At 38.6% G+C, this 12,005-nt stretch overlaps 1 protein-coding gene across 7 annotated transcripts in view; it reads right to left on the reverse strand.

Annotated features, from left to right (window-relative positions):
• Window positions 1–864: 864 nt before the first annotated feature.
• The window catches only part of slc25a47b (solute carrier family 25 member 47b), a 29,617-nt gene continuing 18,476 nt past the window's right edge, over window positions 865–12,005 (reverse strand). For 3 of the 7 annotated variants that reach the window (XM_048599666.1, XM_048599667.1, XM_048599668.1), the window contains 5 exons: window positions 11,021–11,064; window positions 10,865–10,936; window positions 8,247–8,429; window positions 6,862–7,144; window positions 873–4,129 (listed from right to left, as the gene is read on the reverse strand). In XM_048599666.1, the coding sequence (XP_048455623.1) occupies window positions 3,840–4,129; window positions 6,862–7,144; window positions 8,247–8,429; window positions 10,865–10,936; window positions 11,021–11,064 (872 nt within the window). In that variant the 3' untranslated portion in view covers window positions 873–3,839. Of the gene's footprint in view, window positions 4,130–6,861; window positions 7,145–8,246; window positions 8,430–10,864; window positions 10,937–11,020; window positions 11,065–12,005 lie in introns of all 7 variants that reach the window. The other 4 variants (XM_048599671.1, XM_048599669.1, XM_048599673.1 and 1 more) reach the window with 4 other exon arrangements.

Genomic DNA, 12,005 nt, shown 5'->3' on the forward strand with positions numbered 1-12,005 from the left:
TGGACTTCACAAGCTTCAAAATCTCCCCACCCCTGACCTCCTCCCAAGACCAGCCCATCTCGTCCCCGCCTCCTTGACCTGTCCGTCTTTTCTCCCACCTATCCGCTCCTCACACTTCACTGACCAAACCCCACCCCCACTTCCTACCTACTAGCCTCATCCCTGCCTCCTTGACCTGTCCAGCTTCCCTCCCACCTACCCACCCCTCCCTCCTCACTTACCAACCCCTATCCCAACTCCCTACCAACACTCACCAGTACTGGCTTCATCCCCGCCTCCTTGACCTGTCCGTCTTCTCTCCACCTATCTGCTCCTCTATCTGCTCCTCTATCCACTTTCCATCATCGCCTCCCCCTCTCTCTATTTATTTCAGAGTCCCCTTCCCCTCCCCCATTTCTGAAGAAGGGTCCAGACCCGAACGTCAGCTTTCCTGCTCCTCTGGTGCTGCCTGGCCTGCTGTGTTCGTCCAGCTCTACACCTTGTTATCTAAAGCTACTAGTGTGAAAGGTTTCACTTCACTTTGTTATGAAAATACAGTAATTTAAGCCATTAAACTCTTTTGAGCCTGCTCCATCACTTATTATGGTCATGGCTGATCATCCAACCTGATAGCCTATTCCTAATACCCCCTCTACCCCACCTTCCCCCCGTACCTTTGATCCTTTTAGCCTTAAGTGCTATATATACTTCCTGAAATCTTACAATGTTTTGGTCTCGACTGCATTTTGTGGTGAATTCCACAAGCTTGTCACTCTCAGTCCTAAATGGATTACCCCATTTCCTTAGACTGTGACCCCTGGTTCTGGGACTTCTCAGCCATTGGGAACAAAGTGCAGAGGAAAAGCACAATGAAGAAAATGCTGTTCGTAATCACGGTTTTGTTTTTATTGATGCTGAGAAATTCAACTTGGTGCCAAACAATGCTCTAAATCAATGCAAAAATATTACATTTATAAAAGAAAAAAATTTAGCCTATAAATGTATTTCAAATTGAAACCACTAACAGTCACTGAAAAAGTAACAGTATTTATAAATTTACATTGCAAAAAACTGAAACAGACAAAATGCACATTACACCAAAACACAACTTTTTTAGTTCAGCTTCTGTAGGTAATCTTAGTGACAAATATTTATTGTGAATTTAACATTCTCAGGCTGTCACATTGCATTTCACAGGGAACTGGTTACTTTCAAGTCTGGCCACTGTTCTTTTGCAGAAAAATATAGCAGCCACTGTGTACACAGCAAGATTCCTCAAGCAGCAGTTGAGATAAATAACCAACATAACAAACAGATTGGTTAAGAGATAAAAACTGTTGGCAGTTGGGCTTCTACTTAACTTCTAAATCAAAAGATAGCACCCATGGCAAAGCAGCGATCCTTCAATTCAGTACTGACCTGTCAAGTGAGATTATGTACTCAAAGTCTGAAGTGAGGTTTAAACCAATGACCTTTCCATTCAAAGGCAAGAGTGATGCTACCAATAAAGTTAATATTTGAGAGGAATACATAAAAATATGCAATTTATAGTTGTATAGCACCTTTAACATAATAAACCACCCTAAGGCACTCTACATGAAGCAAAATTTGAGAGCAACACAACGAGATATTAGGCTAGGTCATCAAGAGCTTGGTCAAAAATTAGGCACAAGGAACCATTTTATACAAGGAATGCATTATAAAGCTCAGGGCCTAGCCAGCTGATGGCATATTTGTGATTTGCAGAGTGATCAAAATCAGGAATATTCAAAACTTCAGAATTAATAAAATGCAGAAAATTATACAGATGAAGGGAGGAGAAGTAGCATAGACTTATAAGTGCTACTTATAGACATAGTGCTTATTTTAATCTTTGATACACAAAGTTTTTGTTTAAAAATGAAATCTTGTGGCATTGGTCTTTTAGTCAAAATGAGGGTTTTGGATTTCTCTCTAAATGTTAATAGTCCCTAACCGACTAACATTACAACACATGCAGAAGCAGGCACTACCACCAACAGTGGAGCAATTAAAATTAAAGATGTTCAAGAAACCAGGATTAGAGGAGTGCAGATATCTCCAAAGGTTGTAGGGTAGAATAAGATTACAAAGATAGGAGAGAGGAGATGTCAGGAAAGGTTTTGAAAACAAGAATCAGAATATTAAATTCCAGACATTGCTTGACTAGCAGTTCATGTAGGTCCTTGAAACTGGGGTGATATGTGACATGGTATGTCCTAAGATTCAGGTAGCAGAGTTTTAATTGACCTCAGATTTGCAGAGGGTAGTATTTGAGTGATCAGGGTGCATTGGAATAGTCAAGCATTCCTGTAACAATGGCACGAATTGAAGTTTCAGCAGCAGATTAGCTGAGACAAGGGCGAAGTCAGGCAATATTACTGAGATGGAAAACAGCGGAAAACAAAAAATGCTGGAGATCACAGTGGGTCAGGCAGCATCTATGGAGTGAAAACAAGCTAACGTTTCAAGTCTAGATGACTCATCAGAGCTCATTTTACATCAGCTTTGAAGAGTTATCAGTCTTGAAACGCTAGCCTGTTTTCTCTCCATGGATGCTGCCTGACCAGCTGTTATCTCCAGCATTTTTTGTTTTCAATACAGATTACAGCATCTGCAGTAATTTTCTCCTACATGGAAAATGGTGGCATGAATGAGTTGGCAGATGTTGATCCTTGGGTCAAATATGATTTGATTTGATATAAATAGGTTTTTAATCACAATTAGTCTGTCTAGTTTCAGATTGTTGCCGGAAAAAGAGGAGGCATCAGTAACTAGGGAACAGAATTTGGAGTGGGGATCAAAAACAATGCTTCAGCCTTCCAAATATCTAATTGAAGGAGTTATCTCATTCAGTAATTTATATTGGATAAGCAGTCTGAAAATAAGCTTAGCAACAGTTGAGGAGTCAAGAGAGGTATTAGTGAGGTAGAGCTGGATGTCAGTGTATATATAAAAAACCATGCTGTACTTTCCTATTATATCACCATAACACCCCATGGAGGGCAAAGACTGCACCTTGGGGTCACCCTGGGTTAGAAGAGAAGCCATTGTACATGATACTCTCACCAGGATTAGATGGATAAGAATAGAAAATAGGATGACAGTGAAGAGGCTCAAGGTGAGGATGCATGGCCAACAGTCAAACACAGTACACAGGTCAAAAACAACATGGAGGAACAGTTTACCCTCATTACATTAATAGAACGTCATTTATGTTTTTGATAAATACCATTTTATTACTATGATGGCACTGGTTTGAGAGGCAAGAACACATTTGAGGACATTGCAGTGGAAAGGGAGGTTGGAGATTGGGTGCTGGTTTTCAAGGATGGTGTGTACCAAGGATTTTTTTTTTGTGGAGAGGGGCGATGACAACATATTTAAGAGACAGTCAACACCTGAAGAGAGAAACTGTTAATAATATCGGTTAACAGGGAGGGAGTTTGGGTGGTCAGCAGTTTAATAGGAATAGGGTTGAGTGAGCATTATGCTGATGTCTTGGAGCTAAGAAAGGGCACAATGGTGGATAGGAGTGAAAGTACAGAGACATGCAAGTACAAGACTAGGGCAGTAGCAAAGTAGGTTTAGCCTAGTAGGATAGTGAAAGAGAGGATATGACAGATGCAGCTGATCTTACTGACAAAAAAGGTACATGAGCTCTTTGCACTTAGACAACGGCATATCCATGAAAAATCCATTGTTATGTATTTATAATAAACATATAATATATATAATATTTACACCATTCTTAAATTCTTCTATACACATTATTCAAATAATTATTTGAAATATTAATTTATATGGATATCAAGATAGAATGCCTTCAAGAGGTAGGAACTTCACTGATCCTTTGCATTTATTTTTTTGAGAAATGCCAGCACAGTTTCATAAATTACAAATGTCAATCCATTAACAGGAAATGCACGCACACAGTTTAAGCTTAAACCCTTAAAGAAAACTCTTGCCCCTTCTTGTCGGAAACTTTCACTAATACAATTCAGTACACCACTATATCTCTGCTGTCCCATGCCATCCATCTGCATTCGGGATTTCATGACATCCATTGGAGTGGCCAAAGTCCAGTAAGTCATGCCAGCACAACCACCAGCCAACAGCATGGCTGACCAATCTGATGAGGAATAAAAAGCTTTTAATTCAAAATATGTTCAATATTATAAAACTATTTCTCCATATTTTTGGTTACCCCATTTAATTTAAAGCTGCTTGCAAACAGTCTGTACAGTGCTTTAAAACACAGAAAAACATTGCAATTCAATTCACAGAAAAATAATCTGACAGAAATAGATGCAAAGCTGAAAAGGAGAAATGTGGAGCATTGGTCAAAGAGTTGGATTTCAAGAAGAGCTTTAAATGGAAGATAAATTGTTTAAAGGAATGCTCACCAATGCAGGAAAAATGAAAAGGGAATACTTAAGACACCAGAGTTGAATGGAAGTCAAGTTTTTGGGAATTAGTGGGGCTGGTAGTTTTTACAGAGATAAAAGGATATTAAACACTGGGATAAGATTTTTAAATGGGAAAAATTAGAAGCCAGTGTGGATCAGCAAGGACAGGAGTGATGGGAGAATACAGCTTGCGATGACAGAGTCAAAAGGATTAGAAGATGAAGTTTAGGGAACATGAAGATTGGAAGAGTTTTTTTTCTTTATTCATTCACAGGATGAGGGCATCAATGCCTAGGCAGCATTTATTGCCCATCCCTAATTGCGCAGAGAGCAGTTAAGAGTCAATCACATTGTTGTGCGTCTGGCGCCACATGTAGGCCAAACCAGGTAAGGATGGCAGTTTCCTTCCCTAAAGGACATTAGTGAATCAGATGGGTTTTTGCTGACAATTGACAATGGATTCATGGTCATTGTTAGATTCTTAATTCCAGATATTTATTGAATTCAAATTCCACCATCTGCTATGGCGGGATTTGAACCCAGGTCCCCAGAACATTATCTGGGTCTCTGGATTAACAGTCCAGCGATAATGCCACTAGGCCATCACCTCCCCTGGTCAGGACAATGTTGGCTAATCCAATCTGGACGTGATAAATACATGGATGAGTGTTTCAGTGGCAGATGGGTTGAGCCAGGACAATGTTATGATGGTTTAAGAATGCAGTAGTTATGATGGAGAGTTTTTGGGGTTAGAAACTCAGCTTGAGGTTGAATCAGGCCTAAGCCAGCGATCAGGAAAGGAGATAAATTCAGGGGTAAGGGTACAGAATTTGCGGTAAGGACGAAATATGGCAACTTGAATCTTCCCAATATTTTATCGGAGCAAACTGTTTCATCCTCGGTTGCGTGCCTGATCAAAGGTCTGACAACATAGATAGAATGGTGTATTTGAGATGCTGAAAATAAAAAAGGTTCATCTTGACACCTTCAGCACCTACATGATGGCTTCCCTCATGTCTTCAGATGATTTCTCTCGGGAGCAGTCTTGGAGAAAGCCAAAGATACCCTTTGATATTTCCACTAGAATTTCAATTCTGTATAAGAAAATCTGATTATCAGATTCATACATGAGAGTTCGATTAAGATGGTCATGAATATGGGAAGTTGATGGTACGTTTAATGATATTGGAAAACAATGGAAGTTTGGAAATGAGGTGATAATTTGCAAGAACATGAGTAGTTGGGGAATTTTTTTGAGGACAGGGTTAGGTGACAACTAATTTGAAAGGTTGGTCCTGTGGACAGTGAATCTCAGGGACAGAATGGAGATAGATAGAAAAGATACTGGAAGCAGTAGAAATGGCTGAACAGATAGTATATGAGTAAGTGACAAAGAAATTCATAAGCGAAGTGAAGATGGACAGTGCAGAGAGAGGGATTTAAGAGATGATACTGAAGAAAAGGGGTAGAGGTTATATTTCAATTTCAAGATGGGCACTAGATTAATGGGCAGTTTTGGAAAATGGATAAAGAGTTTCTAATAGATGCTGCTAAACCTTCTGATTATGATGACCAGAAATTAAAAAAAAAGAATTAATGCTTCAAGTCAAAAAAATTCTCTCTTCACAGATGCTGTCAGACCTTTACTTCAGATTTCCAACACCTGTTTGATATCGTTCAGTCAGAGCTGATGATCCAACAGCATATGTCCTTGAGGGAGCAAAGCAGGGAGTTAAACTGGAGAATGACTAGAATGGGAAGAGGATAGAGACCATGGGTATTAAAGATGGGGGTGAGAAATTTGTGGATCTGCAGCAATACAGAGGGGAACAGAAGACCAAGCAAAGCCTAGGCATTTGGAAGCTTCTTAATATAGTTATAAGTGACTTAAGAAAATGTTTTTGCTGGGATAAAAGGTAAAAAGTAAAATTGATAAGGGATAGGGTTGTAGGAGGAGAGATACAAAAGATAGCTGAAGATAGCCTTGTATGTTGCCACTAAAGTTTAGATACTTAATGGACTTGCAACAACACTATCAGAAGCAATAATCCTTAACAGTGTTAAAATCTCTTCAAAATAAAGAGGACCAACAGCCAATTGGACATGTATAGAATTTTATTAAGGATGGCAAGGGATGCTGAGTTGAGTTTCGAATTAGTTACATTTTTATTTCCCATCAGCCCAATCTTTTCTGGGTGAAATTTCCCTTCACTGTTACAGTCATCTGTTACCTGTGAATGGTACATGTGATGAAGAATAAATGATATATCTCAACAGCTAATTTGAAATGACAGTCAAGATACACTGCGGTTAAAATATTTTTTAAAAATAAAGAAAATAATTCTTCTAATAAGGACATTACAAACAAGAGGACTCAATCTTCCAATTAGAGTTAGGCCAGTTAGTAAAATCATCAAATGAATGAACCTTGAACTGGTTTCAAATTTGTACTTACCTGGCTTATGTTGTTCTTGTGGAGTTAGCCATTCAGTGAAAATAGAGTACACCAAAAAATATAATCCAAAACATGGGATGTCTCTTAACCACAGTGCAGTAATACCTCTGTACAGTCCCAAAATTCCTTCCTCTTTTATTACTGTTATTAGGCAGTGGGTTGGGCCTCTGTATTTTGGCTTCAACAAAAGGTCACGAGAAGAAGGGCCTTGGTATGAATGATGAGGATGTGTCTGATTCTGCTGCCTTATCTTGATTAGATCAATGGGAGCAAACACCATAGCCTGTAAAGAAGTTAACAAAATGTTAAATGGCATTACAGGACAGATATATTTGGTTTTGGTTTATATGGAGTTATAGTCACATGAGGATAAAGTTAGGATAAGGACAACTTTCAGAGCATTTATAAAATATCTTTTTCAAAATCCATTTCAATATCTTGGCCAATGATAACCAATTAAAAACTTTAGTGACTTTAGCAATGGACTCTGTTAATCATATAGATGCAATAACTGAAATTATTGGGCACAGGTGCCCGGTTTGGTCAGTTTGCAAGTCATGAGAAAAAAAAAATTCTATTTGTGCAACACATTTCATGTCCTGTGGTGGCCCAAAAGAGATTTACAGTTATGTCAATTTAATATTTCATCTGATAAACAGGACCTCTGACAATGCAGCACATTTTCATCACTGCATTTAAAATTGGTCTAGATTACATTTTCAGGTTCTGCAGTGGGTCATGAATTCACATTCTAACTCAGATGTGTGAATACCACCAGTGAACCAAAGTTGCGGCACTCCAGCTACAGTCGGCTACAAATATTTACAGTCATGCACCACACATACCACCCCCCCCCCCACAACATCCACCACACATACCACCCCCTCCACAATATGCACCACACATACCACCCCCTCCACAACATGCACCACACATACCACCCCCTCCACAACATGCACCACACAGGCCACCCCCCACAACATGCACCACAATACCACCCCCCCACAAACAGTTTAATAAATCAGTGATCAGAAAGCATGTGCTCAACCTAAAACAAAGAACTTTCGATATTCTGTAGACATAATTTAACAGTGGTGATGCATTCAAACTATTAGTAAATATAAAAGGTGTACTGCAAATAAAACTGAATATCATCTTAAATATGGTTAGCTAAGATCATCTAATTTCTAAATGTCTGTCTTGAATCATTTCATATTTTGTCAAAGTTATATGTTTCATAGGTCAATTGTACATACGTATGCCTTCTCCGAAGCTCAAATTCAATAGCTACAGAATTAATTAAATTACAATCGAATTAACTCAACAGCAGAAATAACCAAAGCAATGAAAGATATCTTGGACTTATAATCATATAGGTAACACACCTCAGCAGTCCCTGCAGAGCAGCCTGCGATGAAAACATCAAATCTGGATGGTTTCACATCTGAGCTACCATGTCGCAACTGACTTAAAAAATGGAGGCAATTTCTGTATGTGCCGAAGCAAACTGAACCACACACAGACACCGACAGAACAGGTAATGCCATTCCTTTATAAAATCCATATACCTGAGTAAAAGACATAACAAATATTACTGAAGATTTCCTCATAATTACACAACTCTCACAGATGATGAAGAAGCCCATGTTAAAATGAAATGATCTGGACAATGTCCAGGCTTGGGCTGACAAGTGGCAAGAAACATTTGTGACACACAAATGCCAGGCAATGACCATCTTCAATAAGAGTCATTGCCCCTTGACATTCAATGGCATTACCATCACTAAATCATCTACTATCAACATTCTGGGGTTTACCATTGACCAGAATCTCAACTGGACTCACTATATAAATACAGTGAATACAAAAGAATGTCAGAGGTTTGGAATACTGCTGCAAGTAACTCACCTCCTGACTCCCCAAAGCATTTCCACCATCTACAAGGCACAAGTCAGGAGTGTGATGGAATACTCCCCAATACTCTTGCCTGGATGAATGCAGCTCCAACATGCAAGAAGCTTGACACTATCCAGGACAGAGCAACCTGTTCGATTGGCACCACATTCACAAGCATCCACTCCCTCCACCACCAAACCTCAGTAGCAGCAGTGTGTACTATCTACAGAAATTCACCAAAGATCCTCAGAAAGTACCTTCCAAAACCATAACCACTTCCATCTAGAAAGACAAGGGCAGCAGAGACATCGGAATACCACCACCTGCAAGATCCCCTCCAAGCAACTCACCATCCTGACTTGGAAATATATCGCCATTGCTTCATTGTTGCTGGGTCAAAATCCTGGAATTACCTCCCTAAGGGTATTGTAGGTCAACCAACAGCACATAGACTGTAGTGGTTCAAGGCGACAGCTCACTACCACCTTCTCAAGGGTAACTAGGACAGGCAGTAAATGCTGACCAGCCAACAACACCAACATTCCACAGTGAATAAATAAAACTCCGATATTAAAGTAGAAGAAAATAAGCAACTGGATTACAATTTCCAAGAAGCTTGGCAGTACAGAACTGAAATATTGCTAACAACAGACATGCAGTCAAAGCTTTTCGACTTGCACTCATCACAACTGACACATGACAAACCAAACGTGGAAAACGAACATCAATTTGTTAATCATGACAAGAGGGTGCTGACTGATTGGATCACAATTGGCAATGAGATGTAGAATGTTAACTATTAACCTTAGCTAATAAACTCATATTAGCTTGAGTGGTCAGGTTGCTGCCATGGGAAATGCAGCAAGGATTTTAAGTCTCCAAAACCCTCTCCTCAATGAAAATGATACAATGTATGGGCAATGAGATAACAAGGTGTAGAGCTGGATGAACACAGCAGGCCAAGCAGCATCAGAGGAGCAGGAAAGCTGACATTTCAGGCCTAGACCCTTCTTCAGAAATGGGCAATGTATGGGCAAATCCTTTTGCCTATTTTGTACATAAGTAAACATAGCTTCCAGTATGCGCAAATTTATCACACGCAATCCTGACTGATAATCTCAAATTGGTTTCCAATGTAAGTCTTAGTCTAGTCAGGATTATTTAGTAAAAAATTTCCAATAGCAGAATCACATCAAATTCAGGCAAGGCAGGTTGAGCTCCATTGGTACACTGGCTCTTGTTATATTGTCAATAGGGACTTGTTGTTTGATACAATGGGGCTCATGTCTTATATACCTGGTATCACATTGTAACCTTGTGAATAAGGGCCTAGCCAACTGCTCACTCCCAAGATAGGGAATATCAAAATAATCCTGTGATATAATGGCACAGCAATTTTAGGAATCTGAAAGCAATTGACGGAGTATGCAGAAATAGTTTTCAGAGTGAGAGAAGTCAAGGACAAAAGAACATAACATTACAAACACAGCCAAGCCATTAGGCAGAGATGTTAGGAAACACTTTTATATGCAAAGCGTGATAAAAGTGAGAAACTCACAAAAAGCAATAGATTCAGCTTAGTTAATCACTTTTCTGTGATTAATAGACTATTACTAGCCAAGAGTATTAAAAGAACATAGGCCCAAGACACGTGGAGGTACGTATGATCTTATTAAATGTCTGTACAGAGTGGAGGGGTTGTATGGCCTTCTGTTATTCCTTTATTTACATATTTAAGTTTGAAAAATTATTCAAAACCTTATGGTGTAGAATTTAGCCTTCTAGTTAGAAGACAGATTTATCTTGGTTAATATTATAACAAGGTATTTCAGCAGTCAGCATTGGAAATGATTCAATGAAGGTTAGTCCAATTGAAGTCCACACAGTTAAGATTTATTAGTAGCAACTAAGTGAGTTTTAAAAGGAGGCTGGGTTTGCACAAATGCTTCACAAGTAGAAAAAACTATACTGCTCAACTTCCTATATTGTTTCAAGTTAAAGATAACATATGTAAAGAACACAATTAAAGGAATAAAGATTTTAAAAATTTCTAAAATAAGCAATCGATTCACAAAGCTGTACATAATTGATAAAAGTTCTGGTTTACCTTTTCTCTCTGATATGTTGATTGAATGCAGTGCCAAACACCACTGTACATACGCTGTGTCTGAATTCTCACCTGGTGAGACAACTAGCATTAACTACAGTACCACATGTGTAAAACATAGGCAATTTCTAGCAGCAGCTCAAATACATACACTACCTTGATTGTATCCAAAGGATATCCAACAGCAGTAGCAAGTCCACCTGTGGTGGCAATGTAGATTTCACACCAATGGATATTAAATATAATTCACATTGCAAATATTACATGACAGAAAATCTTCAACATGTTTATCTTACATAAAATTTGTAAAATATTTTACTGTAATCTGTAAACTTTAAAAAGTACTCATCTGTATTGACTTAGTTATGATCTTTACGGTGCTTTGCATTCTGCTTTTCTTCATGACTTTCTTCAGAGAAAGGGCTAGATGCAAGTAAAGCTTTTTCTATTCAGCTCCAACTCACCCAATACATATTCTGCTCTATCACCTCTGCAGCCTAGATTTGAATTATCATGAAAATAACCCTCCAGGATATTAAGCAAAGGGGAATCAATCTGTTGTAACTCATTTCTAATTAAACTCAAGTACAAAATTGAAAACTGTCAACTTCTTCCCATTGATTCCAAAGAGATGATGAATATGGTATCTGCTACACAGTTTGACATTGGTTGATGTACATTCTTGGAAACAAGACTCAGGTTATTAGAGGGGCTGCTATAAGCAAGATTTATAGCAGAAATGGGCTACTACTTTTACCCATTAAATTAAAATCAACAGCAGAATCCAGTGCTGACTTAATGAAAAACCTTTCCATCACTTTCTGTATTGTAAATAATGCAACATGCCATTCCTGTTTTCTGCTTCTATTTCACAGGCAAATGTCTAGTGGTACCAAGCCAGCCATAAAAGCTTAGATATGCCTTACAGTCCTATGGTAATACAGATTATCAGCTGGAATCAGATCCATTTCAGTTATGTAACTATAAAAAGGAGGAATTGATTCCTGTGGATCCAGTTATCCTAAAAGCTTAACTGGAGGTATTTTGTGTACAAGTATGCACTATTCTCCAACACAGTAATATTTCTGATTTTAGTGAACACAGAAATTCACCCAAAAAATTTAATCTCTCAAATTGGACC

This window comes from Rhincodon typus, chromosome 8, assembly GCF_021869965.1.
Source record: "Rhincodon typus isolate 14 chromosome 8, sRhiTyp1.1, whole genome shotgun sequence".
Lineage (NCBI taxonomy): Eukaryota > Metazoa > Chordata > Chondrichthyes > Orectolobiformes > Rhincodontidae > Rhincodon > Rhincodon typus.